The sequence below is a fragment of the Benincasa hispida genome, chromosome 4 (assembly GCF_027475165.1).
Source record: "Benincasa hispida cultivar pf3 chromosome 4, pf3_genome.v1.1, whole genome shotgun sequence".
Lineage (NCBI taxonomy): Eukaryota > Viridiplantae > Streptophyta > Magnoliopsida > Cucurbitales > Cucurbitaceae > Benincasa > Benincasa hispida.
In genome coordinates, this window is record NC_143481.1 from 35,024,572 (window position 1) to 35,050,169 (window position 25,598).

The 25,598-nt window shown below is 32.9% G+C and overlaps 1 protein-coding gene across 1 annotated transcript; it reads right to left on the reverse strand.

The window, feature by feature from the left end:
* Nucleotides 1-6,085: 6,085 nt before the first annotated feature.
* Nucleotides 6,086-11,600, reverse strand: LOC120076354 (argininosuccinate lyase, chloroplastic-like). The gene is made up of 6 exons (XM_039030163.2): nt 11,093-11,600; nt 10,487-10,867; nt 9,633-9,781; nt 8,600-8,891; nt 8,346-8,510; nt 6,086-6,609 (listed from the first exon to the last, which is right to left on the reverse strand). Exons 1-6 carry the CDS (start codon nt 11,324-11,326, stop codon nt 6,355-6,357), a joined length of 1,476 nt encoding a protein of 491 aa, XP_038886091.1. The 5' UTR covers nt 11,327-11,600; the 3' UTR covers nt 6,086-6,354.
* Nucleotides 11,601-25,598: the final 13,998 nt, after the last annotated feature.

The window sequence follows — 25,598 nt, forward strand, 5'->3', positions numbered from 1 at the left end:
ATCTTCAAGTTCAAGATCGGTGTACAGGGCCCGCTTCCATCTTCAAGTTCAAGATCAGTATACAAGGCCCACTTCCATCTTCAAGTTCAAGATCGACGTGCATGGCTCCGCTTCCATCTTCAAGTTTAAGATCGGTGTGCATGGCTCCACTTTCATCTTCAAGTTCAAGGTCAATGTGTATGGCTTCGCTTCATCTTCAAATTCATGGTCGGTGTGCATGGCTCGACTCCATATTCAAGTTATGGTCGGTATGCATGGCTCGACTCCATCTTCAAGTTCATGGTCGGTGTGCATGGCTCGACTCCATCTTCGAGTTCATGATCGGTGTGCATGGCTCGACTCCATATTCAAATGTCTCCATCTCCAAAGTCTGGCATGGCTCGCTTCATCTCCAAAGTCTGGCATAGCTCGTTTCATCTCCAAAGTCTGGCGTGACCCGCTTCATCTCCAAAGTCTGGCATGGCTCGCTTCATCTCCAAAATCTGGCGTGGCCCGCTTCATCTCCAAAGTCTGATGTGACTCGCTTCATCTTCACAAGTCAAGTGCGACTTCGCTTCATCTCCAAAATTCAAGTACGGCTTCGCTTGGAAGGAAAAAAAAAACAAAAGAAGAAAAATTGAAAGAAAAAAGAAGAAGAAAATTTTGAAAAAAAAAAAAAACAAGAAGAAGAAGAAGAAGAAGAAGAAGAAGAAGAAGGGTTGTATCTAGCAGGGTCAAATCATTGTTGGCAGAGCTAACGACTACCCCTGCAGGCTACACAGTCACCCACATAGGGGCTGTGTTTAGCAGAAGTCAGATCGCTGTTGGCAGAGCTGATGACCACCCCTACTGGCTACACAATCGTCCCATATAGGGGTTGTGTCTAGCAGGAGTCAGATTGTTATTGGCAGAGTTGACGACCACTCCTGCAGGCTACACAGTCACCTACATAAGGGTTGTGTCTAGTAGGAGTTAGATCGTTGTTGGCGGAGCTGACGATCACCCCTGCAGGCTACACAGTCACCCACATAGGGGTTGTGTCTAGCAGAAGTCAGATTGTTGTTGGTGGATCACTCCTGCAGGCTACACAGTCACCCACATAGGGGCCATGTTTAGCAGGAGTTAGATCGTTGTTGGCAGAGTTGACGACCACCTTTGCAGGCTACACAATCGTCCACATAGGGGTTGTGTCTAGCAGAAGTAAGATCGTTGTTGGCAGAGCTGACGACCACCCCTGCAGGCTACATAGTCGCTCACATAGGGGCTGTGTCTAGCATGAGTCAGATTGTTGTTGGCGAATCACCCCTACAGGCTAAACAGTCATCCACATAGGGGCCATGTCTAGTAGGAGTCAGATCGTTGTTGGTGGAGCTGACGACCACCTTTACAGGCTACACAGTTGCCTACATAGAGGTTGTGTCTAGCAGGAGTCAGATCGTGCTGGCGGAGCTGACAATCGCACGTCGAATGCCCCTGCTAATATATGTGTATATATATAAGAAAAAAAAAAAAGAACCCACCTTTTGTGCAAAGATATGAAGAAGTAAGGGAAATAAACTGCTAGTTCTAACTCTTGTAAAAAAAGGGCAAGGGGGCAAGTTAATAAAATAATAATAATAATAATAAAAGATAAAAGAAACAAAAAAAAAGGTAAGGAAAAGAAAAGGAAAAGAAAAATAGAAAAAGAAAAGGAAAGAAAAGGAAAAAAATGAAATTTTCTTGAAAAAAAAAGAGAAGAAGAAGAAGAAAAGAAAAAAAGGTGAGAGAAAAAAAAAGTGAAGTTTTTTTTTTTTTTAGTCTGACGTGACTCGCTTCATCTCCAAAATTCAAGTACGGCTTCGCTTGGAAGGAAAAAAAAAAAAAAGAAAAATTGAAAGAAAAAAGAAGAAGAAAAATTTGGAAAAAAAAAAAACAAGAAGAAGAAGAAGAGTTGTCTAGCAGGGTCAAATCATTGTTGGCAAAGCTGACGACTACCCCTGCAGGCTACACAGTCACCCACATAGGGGCTGTGTTTAGCAGGAGTCAGATCGCTATTGGCAGAGCTGATGACCACCTCTACTGGCTACACAATCGTCCCATATAGGGGTTGTGTCTAGAAGGAGTCAGATTGTTATTGGCAGAGTTGATGACCACCCCTGCAGGTTACACAGTCGCCCACATAAGGGTTGTGTCTAGTAGAAGTTAGATCGTTATTGGCAGAGTTGGCGACCACCCCTGCAAGCTACACAGTCGCCCACATAAGGGTTGTGTCTAGTAGGAGTTAGATCGTTGTTGGCGGAGCTGACGATCACCCCTGCAGGCTACAAAGTCACCCACATAGGGGTTGTGTCTAGCAGAAGTCAGATTGTTGTTGGTGGATCACTCCTGCAGGCTACACAGTCACCCACATAGAGGCCATGTTTAGCAGGAGTTAGATCGTTGTTGGCAGAGTTGACGACCACCTTTGCAGGCTACACAATCGCCCACATAGGGGTTGTGTCTAGCAGAAGTAAGATCGTTGTTGGCAGAGCTGACGACCACCCCTGCAGGCTACACAGTCGCTCACATAAGGGTTGTGTCTAGCATGAGTTAGATTGTTGTTGGCGAATCACCCCTACAGGCTACACAGTCATCCACGTAGGGGCCGTGTCTAGCAGGAGTCAGATCGTTGTTGGTGGAGCTGACGACCATCTTTACAGGCTACACAGTTGCCCACATAGAGGTTGTGTCTAGCAGGAGTCAGATCGTGCTGGCGGAGCTGACAATCGCACGTCGAATGCCCCTGCTAATATATGTGCATATATATATATATAAGAAAAAAAAAAGAACCCACCTTTTGTGCAAAGATATGAAGAAGTAAGGGAAATAAACTGCTAGTTCTAACTCTGGTAAAAAAAAAGGGCAAGGGGGCAAGTTAATAAAATAATAATAATAATAATAATAAAAGATAAAAGAAACAAAAAAAAAAAGGTAAGGAAAAGAAAAATAGAAAAAGAAAAGGAAAGAAAAGGAAAAAAACGAAATTTTCTTGAAAAAAAAAGAGAAGAAGAAGAAGAAGAAAAGAAAAAAAGAAAAATGAAGTTTTTTTTTTTTTTTTTTTTTTTTTTTTTTTTTTTCTTCTTCTTCTTCTTCTTTCTTTATAGAATCCGATTCGGAAATTTTAGAGATTTTATTGGTTAAAAAAATCTCTCTTTTTTAACCACCTAAATCTTATCTTTGATGATTTTTTTCGTCCCTCATCTTCTAAAATTTTTGGCTATGTACCGGACCTTTTTATTAATCGCATTTTAGCACCGAATTAAATTAAATTGGGGATGTTATTCCTTTATTTTTTTATTTTTTTAAAATTTGAGATTATTGGGTTTATCCCAAAATTAAATTAAATGGGGACAAAGCTAAAAAAAAAAATTCGAAATTTTGGCCATATTCCAAATTTCTTCCTTTAAACCAAAATTGTAAGTTTTCATCTCCAAATTAAATTAAATTAGAGTGAAACTTTAATTTCTATTTTTAACTCAAAAAATTGTTGAATTTTATCCCTAAAATCAAATTAAATTGGGATAAAGCTCAAAGTTTTCTTATAAATTTGGTCATATTCCAAATTTCTTTATTAAAATCAAAATATTAAAGTTTTCATCTCCAAATTAAATTAAATTAGGGATGAGACTTGAATTTCATTTTAAATTCAAAATTTTTAAGTTTCATCTCTAAATCAAATTAATTTGGGACGAAATCTTAATTTTCCTTTTTGTTAAAAAGAAAAAATTTGAGAATTCCTACATTTTATCTCTTCAAATCAAATCAACTCTAAGATAAAGGTTGAGATTTTTCTTAAATTAAAATTTTGACCATCCTCTATTACAAATTTTAGTTAAACTCGTCAGTTTAATTAAATTGGGAGCATCGAAGTCAAGACCGAATTACTTACAATGTCGGCTTTATTTTTTTCGAGATTCATCCACCACTGCACAAATCTTGAAAATGGGCATTTGTTGGAGGAGAAATTTCGAACCAACCACGGGCCGCCATGTCATTTGCTAAATTAATGACGAAATTCCGAAATCGTCAAATTTGTGATCAATTAAGAGTTGACATGTGTCTCAAATTGAAATTGAGGATAAATTCTGTGTTTTCGTCGCAGACGTCAATTGAGTAAAATTAATTTCGACCAATTTGACATTATAATTTGGGCTTTGGCCTAGTTATGCCCAATTTTGAGCTTAATGTAGGCCTAAAACGCCAAAATAGGCCTAAGCTCAGTTAATTGGGTCTAAAGACTAGACTCAAGTCCAATTAATTAGGCCCAAAGGCCCGACCCAAGTCCAATTAAATTAGGCCCAAAGGTCAGGTCCATGAGCCAATCAAGGTCAGAGCCAAGCCCATGAAGCCCATCAGGAGCTCTATAAAAAGAGAAGCTCCCTCATTTGCAAGGTTCAACAATTATATACTCTAGAGAGCTTATAGGAATTCTTTACAATTAGATTCCCAACACCTACAAGCAATACCTGAAGACTGAAGTCCTTCGATACAAGCATTCTGAAAGAGTGAAGTCCTTTAAAGATACAAGCAATTCTACATTCAGAGCTGAAAGAGTGAAGTCCTTTAAAAATACAAGCAATTCTACATTCAGAGCAGAAGACTCCAAATTCATCAACAAGCAGAAGACTCCAAGACTCCTGAAGCTACACTCCTAGTACACAGAAGACCTTTAAGGACACAAACACTCATTTCTACTTCAAGAACGTTCGGTGTTTTTCTTCTTCAAGTCAAACACATCCACCCAACCGAGAGAGAATCAGAGGATCAAGTATTAGAGAACGAACCATATCGCATCAAATCAACATCAACATCAAGACTAAATCAAGTTTCTCCGGAAGCCTTGTGCGAACATTAATCTTGCAAGGTCGATCGTCCAAGAAGATCATCAAGCCATGAAGATCAACAAGTCTAAAGGTCGATCATCCAAGAAGATCATCGAGCCTAAAGGTCCAGTTTAAAGCAGTTTAAAGATTATAGTTTATTTTAAAAAAAATTGTACTCACTTTCCATAAAATTAATACAAATACAAAGTTCAAGTTTTTGTATGAACTATCCGTAATTTGATAATTAAATCTACAGAACACTATATTTGTTGCAGTTAATAAAATATAGAAATATGGAATAAAGTAAAACGTGCAAACCATCGAGTTTAATAAAGGAAATCCGTAAATACCTAATATCTGGGAATATTAATAAAATTAAAACTAATGAAATAAAAGATTGGCATTAAATACCCACAACTAAAAATCGGGAAGTCCAACGAAAATTTGATTTTAATACAGGAAAGAATAAATTAATAATAATGTCTTCAATGTACGATAATTAAATTTGTCCAAAATTTTAGTTAAAATACGTTTATGTAATAAGTCAAACCTTTGGACATTTTTGAAATATTTGATGTATCGTGTAAATGTTTCTAGTTAACAAGGGAGGTAGCGGAAAGAATTCTCCTTGTTAGCTAAACGGCAACCGGTACTAAATTCACCAGTCTTGCTCTACCTCATATATATATATATATATATCTTAACAAAATATTTTGTTTGGATAATTATGTTTCAATATTTTAGTTGAAGACTATATTGTTGAAATTTTAACTTAAATTATGAAAATTAACATTTTAATTATATTTTTAAACAAAAATATTATTGTTTTTACATATGTTTTCAAATATAAAAAATTATCAGTCTATCAATGATGATAGACACTAATCTATCATATTGGTTCATTTTCCCATATTTGAAAACATATGTAAAAAAAAATAAACAAATATATTTTTTTTATTTAAATCAAAATGGTATTGAAAATGAACCATTTAAACAATAAATAAAAAAATCAAATATCTAATTTAGTTTAGATTAAATTAAAAAATAAAATCATAATATTCTTTCCAACCATTTGTAATGGTCGTCCCTGTCACCAAAAAAACAAAAAAACAAAAAAAGTCGCACCCTGTCAAAATTTATGTTCAGTCTTTTAATTTGCCTCATTCTTTTCGTCTTTTATGTTTTTATTATTTGCAAAAAGTAGAACCCACCACCTGATGGAATGGCTCCGGAAGGTGGAATTATCACCACGACAAGAAAAACGCTTATAAAGTGAAATATAGGCTCAAAATAAAGACCAAATTCCGAAATACATAAGTCATTCGTACATAATAGCAGAGGAATGCTAAGAAAATGACCAACTAATCTATATGCTTAGGAATATAATTATACTTATTAATAGTCCCACAACCCCCTTTTCTTGCATCAAATATTATGCTAGCAATGGCAACTTCAAATGCCCCCTAACTTTATTCTGTTCTACTCATTGCCTCAAAACCCCTTCCTCCATGGCCATACTCATCAAACCTAATCTCTACTGACTAATAATGCCAAGTTTTTCGATCCAATACTGGAGTTGATTGGCAACACATTCAGATCCCGTGGAGCCATACGACGAAAATTTGTTAACCGAATTTTCTACTCCAAGAAATTCATAAACATCGTCGTCAAAGATTGGACTCAAAGTTCGCAGTTCATCGAGACTTAAGTCCTTCAGCTGGCAGTTCTTTCCAAGGCACATAGCAACAGACTTGCCTACAATATCATGAGATGTTCTGAAAGGTATTCCCTGTTAAAAAGGGGATATGAAATCAGAGAGTTAGAACTTAGAAGCTGTTTGAATGTGTAATGTGAAAAGATTCTATTCTTCTTAACAACAAAAATTCAGTAAATTGTTTTATTCTAAAATCATATTGAACTCATGATGGTCTTTACATTTACAATTTGCTAAAAAAAAAAAAAAATTATTCCATATAACCCATTGAGAATTGTAACCCGATGTTAGCTGACGATATGGCTGTTGGGTCAGCATATGGTTGTAAACAAGATATTCAAATTTCATGAGTTTAACATTGATGTGAGTGGTAAATCGATATTTCTACTATATCGTAAAAATATTTATGAAACATTAAAAATAAGTAATAAAATGGCATTAGTGTAAATAAAAAATATATATAATAAACATGTTAACTTGTTTAAAAAGCGTAAAATATTTATTTATTAATTTAATTTTTTTTTTGAATTTTTTGTTTTTACAATTTTTCCAAAAATATCTATCAACATCGATATTTTCATCGACATTTCTATAAGATTGAGACTTTGACATTTTCGTCTAACATGATATTTTAAATCTTGATAGTAACTTGTGAGTTATTCTCCCGATGTTCATTTAAAACCCACATTTTCCTTAGAACTCAAGGATACAGATGCACAATCTATAGAACAGATCATGTTCAAGTAAGGTCGTCTTTTCACATGAAAGCATATTGCACGTTGCAACAACGGGGCCAGGGTCCTTGAAAGAATCTATTTTTTAACCTAAACAATTTGAAATAAGTACGTGCTTAACGCATGAACTTTGCAGGAGAAAGATCCAGGGACATTCTGTTTTACCATTAATTCTCTAAATTATAGAGACAATGATTGAGAAAATATTTATTGATGAAATACAGGGAGGGTGAGAGATGTGGATTCTTTCACTAAACTAACATCTTGGAGCTGTTTTTTAAGTTGGGGGGAAAAATCTTATCCTTGTTAAAAGTCGCCTCAATTTTTTAGAGTTCCTAACTATCACTATTCCCTGTTCAGAATTATAAAATGAAAAACATATGCTGATCAATGCTTCAGAGTTCTCTGTTAGGCATTGTTTAAAAATTTTATATTTCAAACCTAAACCACGTCTCAAACATGCATGCTCGCCATATGCATTTATGATTATGATATAACTAAATTTACCATAATCCATCAATGTAAACTCTTGATTGGTGATTTAATGTGGTATCAAAGCAAGAGATTGTATGTTTGAACCCCTACAATGTCATTAACTATCATGGGTTGGCCTAGTGGTAAAGAAAATGTCATAAGTTTAATAGAGAACTTGGAGAGAATGGGTTCGATCCAAAGTGACCATCTACTTAGGATTTAATATCTTAAGAGTTTCTTTGGCACCTAAATGTTGTAGGGTCATGTGGATCGTCCAGTAAGATAAGTCGAGGTGCACATAAGTCGACCCAAACACCACGAAGAAGAAAATGAAAAACTTGCATCGTATTTCCTACCCAATCATGAACTTAAACCTTTTGCTTGATTGATGATTTTTTTTTATTGCAACAATTTGTGTAGGAGGTGAAAAAAAAAGAATCTTTTTGATCTTTTGGTCAAGAATGTATGTAATGTATGTAATGTATGTCTTATGCTAATTGAGTTATGCACGGTGATTTAATAATTACTCTATAGTAGTTAAAAATTTTCCTTCCAATGCACTTCTAACAAGGATAAGTAGAAGTAAAGAGCAGAGAAACTAACCTTATGCACGAGATAGTCTGCAAGTGTGGTCGCATCAAGATGACCTGCAGGTAAGGCCTTCTTAATTCTATCCTGATTGAAGCTAATGTTTCGTGCAAACTCAGCTGAAACCTCAAGCATCCCTAAAACTGTTTTAACACTATCAAATACAGGTTCCTTATCTTCCTGTCTCAACACAAAACAGCTTATTGAATCAGATGGAAGGTGAAAGAAGTATTCTGAAAAGGAAATTTGACATGTCAAAAGATTCAAACCTGCAGATCACGGTTGTATGCAAGAGGAAGTCCTTTGCACAATGTTAGAAGGGTTACTAAATCGCCAATGACTCTAGCAGACTTTCCACGAACAAGTTCCATTGGATCTGGATTTTTCTTCTGAGGCATTATGCTACTTCCAGTTGAAACGGCGTCATTAGGTGTGATAAATCCAAACTCCTCAGAGGACCACAATACCCATTCCTCTCCCAGACGAGAAAGATGAATGGCCATAATAGAATTGGCAGAAAGAAATTCCATTGCAAAATCTCGGTCTGAAACAGCATCAATACTAGTCGAAACAACAAATTTACAAGTTATTCAACAGGCTGAGAGGAAAAGAAAATGTAACTTCAGAATCAGTAGAGATGGATTACAGATGATAAAGATATGTTTTGATCTTGCAGATGCAAAAGATAAGCCACCCTAAATACATAAGGTCTTGTTTTATAACTATTTTGTTTTTTGTTTTATGTTTTTTAAAAATTAAGTTTATAAACTCTACTTCTACTTATAGTTTTCTTGCTAGTACTCTTTAAAAATGTTTTTGAAAACCTAGACGAATTTTGAAAACTAAAAAAAGTAGTTTATAAAAACTTGATTTTGTTTTTAATTTTTTGCTTAGAGTTCAAATATTTTCGAGAAATGTGAAAAAAAACTTACCAAAATATTTTCAGTCAACAATCACAATTTTAAAAAACAGAACAAAAACAAAATGGTTATCAAATGGGACCTAAATTATCTAATCTATGTGATTAAAAGCTTGAAGAACAAAGTCTCCAAAAGAAGTTCCATCATGTGTAAGTCAATTCTCCTCCAGCAACTCGATTTGGTAATCCATAATGTTATTGCTACTATTTACATTCAACTCACAAAACATGAAGGGGACCTAATATCTATTCCTGCTTCCCCCCACAAACCACAGGAAGGGATAAATTTCAAAATTGTACCCTGCAGAGGAGAAATAAGATATTCCGGCCATCAGAATCACCATATCTTTAACAACATCGACAAGTAAAGATAATCAACAGACCTGTTTCTCAAAGGAGATGAGAATTCTAAAGCACTTGATGTCATGAATCGATCAATTGGAAGGCCAGTACCAGCCAGTGCACAAGCTCCTAAGGGGCAGAAATTCAGTCTAGCTCGGCAGTCCAGCAAACGACCAGCATCCCTATCAAGCTACAAAACATGTAGACATTTGTCCAGAATCAGTCTTCCGTAAGTTTTAGTAAGAGTAAAATACTAACATAATTTTTAATCGTAACTTGGGATTAGGATTAGTTATTTAGGCTTAGGGAAGAAAAACAACGTTAAGCAAATGGCAATCAATCGTTCTCTTAAGATGCTAATGTAGAATATTGTATAGTTTAATAAGTAGCCATCACGTTTTCAGTCACTAAGGGGAGTTCATCAATGTGATGAAGAAATATCTTAACATATCAAGTTAAAATATGTGGAAAACGTTTTGTAAAGAGGATTGAACGTTCATGTGAAAGGTTTAAAGCTTCAGACGGGCAAATAGTTGTACACACACATGAATGATTTTAAAATAGTTAAAATCATTTTTTGTCTAGTTCAAAATCACTCCCAAACACATCTATAATCATTCAAAATTATTGTAGTGTTAGGTTTTACACTTTTAAACGTGATTTTTATACCATCTAAACTAATTTTAAATGATCAAAAATTTATTTTCGAGTGATTTTAAACATGTCAAAATAATTTCAAAATCACTAACAAACATTCTCAAAGTCCCATGACTCTCATCCCTAGTTTCAGAAAAGATAGAAACCATGCAGCTAACACTTACAGCACTAAAGCAACCATTAATTTTAGGATTGCAGCCACAACTTAAAATGATAAGCTAAAGTAACAGTCAAATACCTGCTCAACGAATGCTAAGAGAAGATGCTGAAGTAGGACGGGCTGTGCTCTCTGCAAATGTGTATAACCAGGAACAATAATTCCTGCATTCTTAATTGCCAAGTCTACCATCGCAACTTGAAAATCTTTAATCCTCTCGACAATCGAGTCGATAGCATCTCGGCACCACAAGCGAAAATCCGTCGCAACCTGGTCGTTGCGGCTCCGAGCAGTATGCAGTTTCTTGGCAGGCTCGCCAATCAAATCAGTAAGTGCAGCTTCAATGTTCATATGAACATCTTCCCTATCAGCTCTCCAGACGAACTCGCCATTTCGAATACGCCTCTCGATCTCATCGAGACCTGCTAGAATATTGTCCCTGTCACTGATACTCATCAAGCCCTGCAACCAAAACCAAGGACCACTATCATGAATACGCATGGCAACTGACAAATTTCCAGGACACAATAGATGAATTTTGAGTAAAATCCACAGCTCAACATCGCGATTCGGTTCCATTAGGGTAGTACAAACGCCACAAATAAACATTAAGCATTCCTTTCCGTAAAAACAAAACAGAATAGAGCTTCACAAAAATCACAAACCAAAACAAAGAAGTGAGGGAACCTGCTTGGCGAGCATGGATGCATGAGCACGACTGCCGCTGATGTCATGCTTGTAAAGGTCCTTATCATATGAAATCGACTCTGTAAAGCGTTCGACGGCGTCTGTGACGCTCTCCTGGAAGCGGCCGCCCCATAGCTTAATTTCCTTCGCCCCAGGCTTCTTGGTGGCGCAGGAGCCGGCGGCGGACGTTGCTCCGGTAGGCTGAGAGGCGGACGGAACATCGAGTTTTGTCATGGCTGTGTGAAGTGAGCACAGAAGCAACTGAGAACATCAGGTTTTTATAAGAAGGTGGCGGCTCTGTTGTGCAGACCTAGGGCCGCTGACGGTCTGCCGGCCGGTGTTCGGATTCCTTATGTACGGAGCTGATACCGTTTTGTTCTGAATCCTTTTCTTAATTCCCTTTTAGCACGAGATTAGCTAACACATTTCTAATTCCGAGATCTTATTTTCTATAATAACATAGATAATTAAATCTCTTTTACATATATTTACATTCGTTTAGTTTTGTGATTGAAGTGATATACTCGTTTAAGTTATACAGCTGTAATATTCGAAAAGATAACAGTTCTAGTTTTGTACACCATAAAAATAAAATAAAATTTGTCCTAATAAAATCTCAATAGAAATGTGATTAATTAATAATAAAGTAAAAATTAGAAAGTGTGTTCTTATCGATTACGTTTGCAGTTATTTATCTGTTCTGTTCTTTGTAATCGTAATAAATTGTAGAACTGTCTCCAAATTTGTAACCAAAACATACAGTCTAATCAATGGATGAAAAACAATCAATTTGATTGCGATTAAAAATTATGTGGAACCCACTCATTTATCGTCACCGATATAGATATTATTACTGTAACACTATTGTGAATGAGAAATGGTGGCTTAATTGTTTTTTCTAACTATTTTTTATATTTTGTTTTTATCTTTATCTTTCTTCATTTGATTTGTGATTATCAATATGGTTTTTCTAGAGTTGTTTCAAATATAAGAAAATGAGTCAACTTATTTACAACTATAGTAAAATGTCATTGTCTATTAATATCAGTAGTAGAGGGTGATAGACAGTGATGTTTCTTTATATTTAAAAATATTCTCAACAGTTTTGTTATTTAAAACCATTACCACTTTTTTTAAGTTAAGATAAATATATAATTGTATACTTTTGTACATTAGATGAAAGATATTTTAAAATAGTTTAATTTTATTCTTATTAAGAAATATAAAAATAAAAAAGTCATCCAAACCTATTTTTATTTCAAAAAACTATCAAATAAAAATAATTATCATGATTCTAATTTTTTTTTTTTTAATTTTAAAAAGTTGAATACCAAAATATGGTATAAAAAAATTTGTGGTTTTTGTTTCATTAAAAACTGAAGCTAAATAATAATAATAATAATAATAATAATAACAAAAATAAAAACTAAGTTCTCAGTTTTTATTTTTTAAAATTAAATTCATGTATATTATTTTAACTTCTAAATTTCTTCATTTGTTACCTACTTTTACCAAAATGATTTAAAAAGAGGAGACTTTTCCATTCTTGGAAAACATATTTAAATTTTATAAGCTAAATTTAAAAAATCAATTAATTTTTAGGAAGAATTGTTATTTATAAGCACAAAAGTGGGTTCAGCACAACTAACAAAAAGTATGTATTAACAATTAAAGATATGTGGTTCGATTTTTTGTACCTTCTACTTAAAAGCACAAAATTTATAAGCTTGATTTTAAAAGTAAAAAATAACTAATAAGAAACGTGTTATTAATTTCAATATTTACAAATTCATTAGATATAAAGTTGAAATTTTAAAGGCTTATTTGATATTTTAAGAAATCTGGGAATAAAAAATAATTAATAAGATCTACATTGTTAGATTAACCATTCAAATGACGTATCATTGAAAACGGATTACTTTTGAAGAATAACAGAATGGATTATTTTTCTTCAGAATAAATTAAAAAAAAAAAAAAAAGGGGATTACTTATTGTTGAATTTTTTCTATTCGAAGATAACGTGCAGTTTTTACTAAAAACAGCAATAAACAGTGAGTACTTAATTCTCATTTCAGGTGCTGATGCCCACATTTCAGGTTTTATTTTGCATTGTGTTCTTATTCCAAATTATTCTCATGAAGATTTTTGGAAAATTTTCATTTTATTCCTTTAAGGGTCAAAATTGTGAGAAACAGCATATATTATCACAATACCGTTATTTGCAACATTGCTTTTAAATAATAATTTCAATTTTTTTCCCTAAAATTCTATTAGAACTATTCCGTTTTTTGTTTTTTTTTTTTCAAAAAAAAAGTTAAACTTATTTCCTCTTCATTTCTTATAATGATTTACATATTTCTTAACTACAATGGTTGAATTATTGATCAAATTTCAAAAACAAAAACAAGTGTTTAAAAACTACTTTTTTTTTTAGTTTTCAAATTTTGGCTTGATTTTTTAAATATTTGATAAAAAATGAAAAAATTTGGAGGTGACAGTAAAGTAGTATTTATAAACTTAATTTTTAAACATAAAAAACTCAAAACAAAATTATTATCAAACATGGGGAAAAAATCGATATTGGTATATGACTTTCTCTTTAACTCAACAAAGAAGTGATTTCACCTTTTAAAAAAAGTGAATATTCCCTTGACCAGTTGCTACGCTATGGTATGTGACTCACTCCATTATTTTCTTTAATTTTAGAATAAATTATAAATTTAATCTCCAAATTTGTAGGTTCATGTTATTTGGTCTTTAAATTTTTATAAAATACATATCTCGAAAGGCCAAAAATCTATTAAAAATTAAATTAAAAATTTTTAAGATTTATTAGATACACAATCGAAAGTTCAACAATATATTAAATTATTAAAAATTTAGAAACTCGATCAACACGAAAAGTTTAAGAATTTATTAGATAAATTTAAAAATTCAATCATCTGTTAAACATTAAACTTAAATTTAGAAAATCAATTTTACGCAAACCAAAAATTTTAGGAAGGATACTTGTAATTTATTATAAAATTTATTCTTCAATTTTTTTTTTCTTTGAAGTGCAAGTCTAATGTACCATTATTTCTCTTTGTATGCCCTTTATTTTAAAGGTTATTTTTCCAAAAAGTTGCCTTCCGAGAAAAATTGTCCAATTCTGTATTTATATAATGAAATTTTCTATTGTCTCTTGTGGTCTCCCCCTTTGGGCGAAAGCGCTTATTCAGAAAAACAAAACTTTTCCCACCGAAGAGACAAAAGAGCAAATATCGGTGGGCATACTTTTCCATAAAGATATAAAATTTTATTGGAAATTTTATTTTTTCAATCTCCAAATTTGGAACAATATGTAAATTTGGTTTTTTAATTTGTAATATACAATAAAGTAATGATATTAAAATAAAATTAGAAAATGTTTTTTTTAAAGTATTCGAGTTTTTAATAATATCGAAGGACCACTCTAAAAAGAAAAGGAAAAAAAAAGAAAAAGAAAGAAACAATGTCTAAATACCAGACACTTATTCTTCAAAATTCAATTTTCTCCATTTTGTTAATTTATTTTTTTTAGAATTCGGTCTCTCAATTAAAAAAATACATTTCAACCTTTAAATTTCATATGAATACATATTTTGAATATTTAAGGTCTCACGAAAGTATATTTAAATAATTCGAAATTTATTTTAAACAATTTTAATAAAAGGAAAATTATTTTAAATGACGAATGATTGAAAATATTTACCAATAGTAACAAATATCATAGTCTATCTGTGATAGACCATGATAGACTACGATAGACTATATGCAGATAGACAGTAAAGTTTTTCTATATTTATAAATATTTTGGTTCATTTTCCTATATTTAAAAACAACCATTTATAATATTTAATTACATGACAAAGATATTTTGAGAAAACAGTTAATTGTTTATTTTAAGGTTGGTAATGTTATTATTGTTGTTGCAATTGAGGACAAGAAGATTCGAACCACAAACTCATGATTACTAATACACTTGTATGACAGTTGAGCTATGTTTTTTTTTAGTCATTTTCATGAACTTTTTAAGATTGTTGTCAATTTTATTTTCAATTAATCACTAGCTTTCATATTACTGATATTTCCAACTTAATCTTCTTCTTTTTCTTTTTCTTTTCTTTTTTTTTTGTTAGAAACCTTTTAAAAGTATGTAATAAATGTTTCAATATATATATATTTTTTTTGTATTAAATAAGTAAATTTATGCTTAATAAGATTTTAATCTTTTGATTTTGTTTTTAATACTTCATGAAATTTAATTAAAAAAACCACCTTACAAATTGAGTTTGTTATTGTCTTGTATGATCTCTAAATTTTAGAAATGTCAAATAGATTTTTAAACTTTCAATCTTCTGTCTAATAAATACCATTTTTTTATTTGACCTATTCATATATTTTTTAAAATTCACAAATTTATTAGACATAAAATTGAAATATTAGAGTTTCATATACCCAAATTTATATTTATTAAATCAATTAGTTATTCATATGTTTGATATTTTATGACATAATTGGACACAAAATCAAAAGTGTGAACATATTAAACCTTTTTAAAGTTTAGGAATCTATTTAACACAAAATAAAAAAAAACAACATTTTAGACACATTGAAAAGTACAAAGATCAAATAATCACAAAATTTAAAGGAGAATTTTTTTTAGAAAAATAAATTTTCGGTCCCTAGGTTTTGAATTTAATTTTTGTTTGGTTTGTAGGTTCTAAAATGTTACACATTTAGATATTAAATTTTGAGATTAGTTTCAATTTGGTCCATAAGTTTCAAGATTTATACTTTTAACATCAATTTTTAACTAAATATTTTTTTTTTTTTGCCTCTTGTGTTAATATCTATTAATTAATTTAAAATAATTATAATCAATTAAGCTTAATTATTTTTATCACTATTAAGTAAAAGTGAATATTAATTAAAAAAGGTGAGACTAAAGTGTAAATATTGAAACCAAACTCAAATCTTAAAGATAAAATTGCAACATTTTGAAATTTAAAGATTAAATTGAAATCAAACTCGAAACTTAAATATTAAATGCGTAATATTTTTTAAATATATGGATTAAGTGGGAATTGAACCCTAAATCTAGGGATTAGGTTTTTTTTCTCTCTCTCTATCTCTCTCTTTTTAAATGAAATTGAAGTTATAATTTAACCCTAAAAAATGTCAAATGTCTTAATTGCTATTTGACATGGGGAAGTTTAAAACTAAAATTACAATGTAATACATTTCGCTAAAAGCGTAAATCATTAGATAACGACATATATATACTAGACAGACAGATAATATTTAGAATGGGAGAATCAAACTTCTTACCTTGCATTTGATAGTAAAAGCTTTATATCAATTGAGCTATGTTCTTGTATACCTCTTTATAGCCCGTTGAACCTAGATCTCGGGATCGTCAATCAATTAGGTCGGGTTGCCTCTCTAGTTAACTTTTTAAAATTAAAGGCTGTAATCCCAATCTCTTTGATGACTTTTCAACCAACTCTCTAGTTAGGTCTTTTACAAGTAGATCCACAATATTATTTTCTGATTTTATAAAATCAATTGTGATAATTCTACTAGACATTAGTTGTCTGATTGTATTAAGTTTTCTTCATATATGTTGAGACTTATTATTATTCATTAAAGAGATATAAAAAATTTTGTATACAACTCAAACATATTCCAACCTCTTTATACATTATTGTCCAATATTCTAAAACTTGGATTATCATATTGGAATAGCCATTATTGTTATGACATCTTTTGTCTTATATATACTATTTATCTCTAATGATTCTCATGAGCTTTCACAAAATCCACCACTATAGTCATTATATAGTGTGTTATCTAGTCTATTCACAATGTACTTTTGCATAAATTGCATATGTATCTATGGCTCAAGTGCAAGTAACTTTTCTTTGTTGGTTTTTCCTTCAACATAACAATAACATTTTTTCCTTCCAAACAACTTGTCATATTCCAAGTTGCAAGGGAGAATGGAATTTCTCTTATTATCATTTGAAATCATTACACTTAAATTTCTCACAAAATTTCTCCATGATTTCTACCAAAATGTGATACAACAATTTCATATCGTTTATGATATTTACGTGAGACTGATCACCAAATATTTGTAAAACACATTAAATAACTTTTAAAAAAAGTTATTTCAAAATAAAATTGATAAGACAACAAATAAACTTGAGATGTTACTCATTATGTTTAAAACGTGAAACAACATGAGAACAATATGCTTAATACTTATGAAAGTTTTTTTTTTTTTTTTTACAGTAAATTTTTCTTTGGTATATATATAATTTTGGCATGCATTAACCCTTTGGCATATGTGCAGTGGGTTGTTTTTATTTTATACACTAATTTTCATTTTGTAGTTATATGTATGACAATAGAGTTTTAAGTCATGTGTACTGCAATATAAATTGGCTTATTATGGTCTATACTGTTACTATTATGTATAATGGATATCAAGTATAATGGTCTCATGTTGTTTTACATTTCAAGCCTAATGAATAAGGTCTCAAGTTTCTTAAGTTATTTATTTTGTTTCACAATTTTTTGGTGATCGAATTTATTAAGTTATTCAGTTTGTTTCACAATTTTTTAATGATCGGTCTAGATAACATACTATATAACATTTGTAGTGGTGGTTTTGGCAAAAATCCATGAGAATCATTATAGAAAAACAATATATATGAACCCGAAGTTGTCATAACAATAACATTTCTGGTTGAAAAATTTATATTCTATAAAATTATTGATTTCAAAACCATGATAAGACTTATCTGGTGAATATGTCTCACCGTTTGAAGGTCAATTATATTTTGTATATAATTTTATATACAAAGACATAGAAAATTCCTTGGGACTTATGGAAAAGTAAAAAATCTTTTGAAAGTTTTATGCTATTGTGGGGGTATTTGAGAAAAAGTGTCTATTCCTAATTGATAATCTGAGTTTTAGAATATTTGATAACAATTTAAAAAGAGATTGGAATATGTTTGAGTTGTATACAAAAATTTTATATATCTCTTTAGTGGATAATAATACGTCTCGACATATATGATGAAGACTTAATACAATTAGACAACTACTTTTTAGTAGAATTATCACAATTGACTTTGTAAGGTCAGAAAATAATATTGCGGATTCGCTTGTAAAAAACCTAACTAGAGAGTTGGTTGAAAATTCATCAACGAGAATGGGATTAAAGCCTTTAATTTTAAAAAGTTAACCAGAAGCAACCTAACCTAGTTGACTGGAGATCCCAAGATCCAGGTTCAATGAGCAAATCGACCTCTGAATAACTTTATGTGCACTGCATTGGATTTTTTTTCTTACCCATTCTAAGGATGATGAGACAATGCAAGTGTGGTCTTAGGTAAACATTGTGCTTTTAATGATTTCTATAAGTTGTTGAATAATTATTTATGAAAAGAGCATATATGACGTTCTTTATAGAAATCACCTATGTGAGTGTGAATGAGTTGCTTCTATGAGAATTTTAAGGCGAATTTTCTAAAACACTTATGAGACCAGGCGGTGTTCAAGGCCAAAATGAACACAGTTATGAGAATAAACTTTGTTATAAAGAGAAACTATATGACTTTAAATTGTCTTAGTTTACTTTAGAACGACTGACGGTAGGCATCAAGTCCACTGATTAGCTATGTAAACTTGATTGATGTTCACTAGGAAAATTTCAAAGTGTTTACTACTTATCTTGATGCAGATTATTTGAGAAATACCGAAAATTTACTTTTTTCTTTTATATTAATTTTTAAACTGACCATTTATCGGGAGGAGAGGGAGGGGGAATTGTTGTAATAAATGGTAGTGACTAAGTATAGAGTTGTATCGTTTCATAAATGAACATATCTTTTCATAATTAACCACTTAAAGAAGAGACATGATTATGGGAATGGTAACGGATAGTCTATAAATATGCCTCTTCTTCAAATTGAAAAAAAAAAAAAAAACCATTATTTTTCTCCCATAAAAATATTTTCTCTTTTTGTAAATTGGTTCAAGTTCGATTTATTTCCGCAAAGTATAGTTAGTTAAATCTTGTGGACGAAGTATTGCTTTTATAAAAAGTTAATATGTTCTATTTTGGGAGACAATTACTCAAGAAACTCAAAAAGGGGAATGAATAAAATTGTTTTTATTAGAGTGAAAAAGGGGAAAGATAAAAATAATCTTTCTCTTTCATTACACCTCAATGTTCAGAAAAATACATTATATATACAACTAATGAGAGAAAATAAAGTAACTGCCAATAGAAAAATAACAGAAATAACAAAAAAAAAATGTTATAACTAATATCCCCCATCAAGTTGAACTAAACAAATTTGACAAACCTAACTTGGATCTTATAGCAGAAAAAATGGAGAAAGGAAGAGCCTTAGTAAAACCATCAGCAAGTTGATGAAGAGACTGAACATGTAGCAGCTTAACAGAACCATCAGCAACCTTATCTCGAAAAAATGACAATCAAGCTCGATATGTTTGGTTCTTTCATGAAAAATAGGATTTTTGGCAAGGTGAATAACGACTTGGTTATCACAATATACTAAAGATGGTTGATGAACAGGAACAAGAAAATCATGAAGTAGAGATTGAAGCCAAATAAGTTCACATGTTGTTGAAGTAAAAGCTCGATATTCAGCCTCAGCTGAAGATCTTGAAACCACATTCTGCTTCTTAGATTTCCAAGAAACAAGAGAGTTTTCCAAATAAATGCAAAAGTGTGTTGTAGATTTTCTTATATCAGGGCAAGAAGCCCAATTAGAATCTGCAAAGGCACGAAGCTGAAAGGAATCTGCAGGTGAAATGAAAACACCTTATCCGAGAGCTGCCTTTAAGTACCTCAATAGATGATATGCTGCTGATAGATGAACTTTACAAGGTTTGGCCACAAACTGACTAAGCTTATTGACCGCAAATACAATATCCGGTCAAGAAATGGTTAAGTAGAGAAGCTTGCCAATTAACCTTCTATAGGAAGAGGGATCATTGAGTATATCTTGATCAGATTGTCGAAGTTTAACATGTGGATCTATGGGAACAGTGACAGGTTTGGCACCAAGGAGACCAACATCTTCTAGAATTTGAAGAGTATAATGCCTTTGTGAAATAGAAATGCCTTAAGATGAACGAGCAAGCTTAAGGCCCAAAAAATACTTCAACGGACCAAGATCTTTGAGCTTGAATGTAACATTCAACAACGTTTAAGTTCATCAATAAGCTTCACATTTACACCAGCTATGATAATGTCATCAACATATACTAACAAGGCGATAAAGTTGGAACCAGAACCTCGAACAAACAAAGAGTAATTTGCCTTAGACTGCTGAAATCCAAGAGAAACCAAAACATCAGAAAATTTTGCAAACCATTGTCGCGAATCCTGATTAAGACCATAAATGGACTTCTTTAAATGGCAAACAAGCTGGCCACTTTGAGGAACCTTAGGCATATAGCCAAGTGGGATCCATATATACTTCTTCAAACAAATCTCCATAAAGTTGACATTAAGTTGAACCATAGACCATTTATGGGTGACAACAAAAACAAGAAGAACTTGAACAGTTACTAACTTTGCCACAGTTGAAAACCTCTCTAGGAAATCCAATCCTTCCTGTTGAGTATAACCTTTAGCAACAAGCCGAGCTTTGTATCTCTCAATAGATCCATCCACACGGTGTTTAACTTTATAAACCCACTTGCAACCAATGCTATGTTTAGAAGGAGGTAAATGGACAACCTCTCAAGTATCATTGTCTTCCATGGCTTCAAGTTTCATTGCTGTTTTCCAATGATCATAAGGTATGGCTTGATGATAGAATCGTGGTTCATAATGAGAGGAAAGTGCAATGGAAAAAGTGTGAAAGGCAGGGGAGAGAAGATCATAAGAAAGGGATGAATGTATGGGATGATGAGTGGAAAAGCTTAGGAGAGGTATCTGAGTAGTTAGACTACAGTGATAGCCTTTGAGATAGGAAGGAGGTTTTAGTATTCTTGATGTTCTCCAAGGTAGAATGAGAGGTTGTGTATTTGAGGATGATGATGAAGATGGTTGTTGAGATGAAAAAGAAGGGTCGGAAGAAGAAGGTGAAGTAGTAAGGGCTGGGGAGAAGTCAGTTTAGTTAAGTGTGGGGAGGGAAGGAGATGTATCACGTGGAGAAACGGATGGAATAGTTAGAAGGGTAGAAGATTGGGGTTCTGAATAAGGGATTAATGGGGAAAGACTGTCATAAGAAGTAGGGTTAGCAAGATTGGGATATAAAGGTGGTTTAATAGGCGGATAGGCTGAGGCATCTACATCAAAAGCTATAGGAAGAGCAATGTGATGGAAAGGGTCTGTTTGCTTATTTTCCAAGGTAACTTTATGAAAAGGAAATAGGTGTTCATGAAAAACAACATCTTGGGAAACAAAAAACTTGTTATTTGTGATATCAAAAAGTTTGTAGGCTTTCATACCTGGTGGATAACCAAGAAAAACAGCAGGTACAACCCTTGGTGCAAACTTGGAACGACCGTTTGATAATGTAGAGCCAAAGCATAGATATCCAAAAGTCCTTAGAATAGAATAGTCAGCCAAAGTACCCTGCAATAGTTCATAAGGTGTTTTCTAACCAAGAATAGGTGAAGGTGTCCTATTAATAAGATATGCTGCAGTTAAGACACATTCATTCCAAAATTTGAGATGAACTCTTGATTGAAAAAGTAAGGCTCTGAAAAAATTTAACAAATGTTGATGCTTGCATTCAACAACTGAATTTTGTTCTGGTCTACCCACACATGAATATCCCTTTTTGTAAGAAAAATCAATAAAAGATAGCTTAGGGGTGTTATCAGAATGAAAAACTTTGATTCTCTTATTGTACTGAGTCTCAACATATGCAAAAAATTTAGGTACAATCTTCAAAACATCAGACTTAGATTTCAACATGAAGACCCAAGTGAATCTACTATGATCATCTACTAGAGTAAGGAAAAATTTATGTCCAGCATGGGTAGATGTAAAAAATGGACCCCAAATATCAGCATAAAGTAGTTCAAAGACAGCAGATGACCTATTATTATGTGATTCAAAAGACAAATTCTTTTGTTTTGCTAAAGGACATATGTCACATGGATGTGTGCTATTCAGTGTAACAGAATCAAGATGTAAAATATGTTTCAAAGCAGATAAACGAGAGAAAGATGGATGTCCAAGCCTGCATGCCATATGGAAGAAAAACCGGAGGAAGCAGCATTAACAGATATAGCTTGAGAGGGAACTTCAATGATGTGAGGTTGTTCAACAATGTATAAACCATCACACATCCTACCTTTGCCAATCATCTTCAAAGTAGACTTTGCCTAAATATCACAAGAATCAGTGGAGAAGTGGACATGCACATTACCATCAAATGTTAAGGCACTGATGGAAAGCAAGTTGTACTGAAATTCGAGAAGATATAGAACATGATGAAGAACAATAGAACCAAAAAGAGTGATGGAGCCAAGAAAAGAAACTGGAATTCTTGTGTTATCGGGCAGAACAACGGTGGTATATATATATAGCATTACATTAGTGTTGCTTGCTGTACATTCCTAGAAATTTGTTCTTTCTTTCAGCTAAAGATTGTTATCATCTGGTATGAGAGTCCAGGTTATGCCATCTTCGGTGGATGGCCCCCTATCTCTTAAAGCTTCTATCCCGGAATTTCTTGACAAAGTTCATGCGACGACGATCTATATGGAAGGGCAGCTTAGTTGGTTGTAGCTCGTGAAACAAGTGCTTTTGGAAACATATATGTGTGGAAGCCCTGGAATCAATGATCCATTCATGATTAGAAACAATTTGAGAACAAATACCTACTACATGTGTTACTGAATCAGCATCGGATTTTGCCAAATTAAGCTTGGACTGAAGCATAGTGAGAAGTTGTTGAAGAGTGTCATTATTGATCATAGTTCCAGATGAAACTGTAGAAGATGAAGGAGCAGAGTCATTGGGATTGACGGAAGAACTGGAGGAAGAATTTGGTTTATGAACTTGATTGGACCGTCCTTTATGCTTATAACCCGGTGGATATTCGTGGAGATTATAGCATTTATCAGCAGTGTGACCGGTAATGTTTCAATAGGTACAAATAGGGCGATTCCTGTTCTGTTTTGAAGAAAGCTGATGATTGCTTTGTTGTGAGGGATTATTAGTTTTGTGCACAGCCAGTGTAACGGCAGGAGAAGGGGGATTGGCAATAGAATGATGTTGCTCTTGTTGAACAACAAAGGAAAAGGCCTTGTTAATGGGCGAAGAGGGGGTCCATGAGAAGGATTTGAGAACGAGTATGGTTGAAGTCATCATTAAGTCCCATCAGAAAACAAAGGAGGTATTCAAACTGAATAAATTCTTTTATGGATTTGACGTCGCCACAAGTACAATTTCCACAGGTACAACCAGGACGATAAGATATGTATTCATCCCAGAAACTCTTCATTTTTGTAAAATACATGGTGACAAAATCTTGTTCTTGCTTGAAATTGGATAATCCTCGTTTCAGATGAAAAATACGAGGTCCATTGCATTTCTAGAAATGATCTTGAAGATCAAGCCATATTGCTCGAGTCGATTTGGTACCTCTTTACGTATCCATGCTTCCAAAGTATTCAAGTAATCAAGGATTTCATCCAAAAAATTTCATATATCCGACGAACTAAAGAAAATTCAACATCTAGGCCAGTATATCGCAAGATGGAGTCAGATAATCCATTTTCCCCCACATATTTTAACTCATCACTTACTTCGTCGCCTAGTAATTTAGTGACTCATAACTTAGGAGATGATGTAGACCAATGTCAATATTTCAATGATTGGTCTAGGTGGGAGAAGGATGATGAAGAAGAACCCAAGATTAATACCTACCATACACCTCATGTAGAAGAACGAACAATCGAAGACTATGGAGGCTTATCACATGCAACGAGTCGTGACTTGTCACATCCATCTAGTAGCACAATCGTCATGCCAAGTCAGTCTTATTCTTCTGAAGATGTGCAAGTTGATGGCATATTTATATCTAATAAGGATTTAAAGATGTGGTTATCTATGTTAGCAATTAGAGGTAACTTTCAGTTTAGGGTGATGAAGTCAAACACAACATTATCCAAAGTTATATGCTTAGTTGAAGAATGCAAATGGAGACTTCGAGTCGTTAAATTGAAAGATTGTGAAATATTTAAAATCTCTAAATATGATAATGTCCACACATATAGAAATGAAATATTGACTAACGATCAATAGACAATCTTCTAGTTGGGTTCTCGGACATTTAATTTTGTCGAAGTTTGAAGACGTTAGTCGTTCATATAGACTGAAGGACATTGTGAAGGATATAAAACAAGAGTATGGTGTGAGTTTAAGTTACGACAAGGCATGGAGTGTTAGGGTTGATGCCCTAAATCTCGTAGGGTTCTATAGTTTGTAAACCTTATATGAACAAACTTCTATGTGATTAATAATATATGATATTTTTATTCACTTTATCTATAAATATACGATATTTTAGTTGCATTAACCATAAACCAATAAACTAACATCCAAGGTTACCGTTGTAACTTAAACATGCATGTGGAGAAATACAGGTGGATGAAGTTTAAGTGATAACCTAAATGGTCTGTAGTAGATGGATAAGGCTGGGTATCTTATCCTGGTGACATTACGAGTATGGCCCACTTTGTAGGTGTTACAATTGTTGTTGTTGTAAAGTGCTACAAATGATCTGATCCTAATCATTCATGTATTAGACATGTGAGTGGAGATATTCTATACAAAGGAGTTTGTATAAGACCGGACCACGAAATGTTTAGTCTCATTATATAACACCGTTTATAATAGAGACTTTTATTTCACCATGATGACCGTAGGTAACATGACCTTACTCCTGAGTGAGTTGTGAACTCTTACCTATAAGGGCGGTCCTTTGATTTGTATGGATGAGAATGGCCAAATCGCCGACTCAACAAGCCTACCATTTTGGGGATTTTTCTGATTGGGGAGTTGAGAATACAACTACATAAGATGAAATTCACTTATTCCCTGAAACAAGGGCAAATAGATAAATTACTCCCTTAAGTACTGATTTCGAGTCTTGAACAATGTGGCGCCACACCCTCTCCTGGCCCGAAAGGGGTTTGGTCATAATGGGATATGATCTATTGTTCATTAGAGGGATTAGTGGTACTTAAGGAGTTAGATGTAACTAAAGAGGTAAAACGGTAATTTGGCCCAGCTATACTTACAAGCAATTTGTGAAGGATCATTGTACTGTTGATTGGTTATATCTAATAGACACAGAAATATATATAGTGTGGAAAGTGCAGTTGTTGGTCTTTAGTAGAGTGCCCAATAGATAACGGATGGTGGATAATGTAATTAAAGAGTTTAATTAATTATTCACGTATCGTTGGA

Bases quoted from the DNA above. Each gene is read 5' to 3' on its own strand.
- LOC120076354 (XM_039030163.2), bottom strand. From the start codon at position 11,326: ATGACAAAACTCGATGTTCCGTCCGCCTCTCAGCCTACCGGAGCAACG. The intron at 10,868-11,092 runs GTTCCCTCACTT...TTTTGGTTGCAG, and splicing joins CATCCATGCTCGCCAAGCAG to GGCTTGATGAGTATCAGTGA. The intron at 8,892-9,632 runs GTCTGTTGATTA...TGTTTCGACTAG, and splicing joins TCATCTCCTTTGAGAAACAG to TATTGATGCTGTTTCAGACC.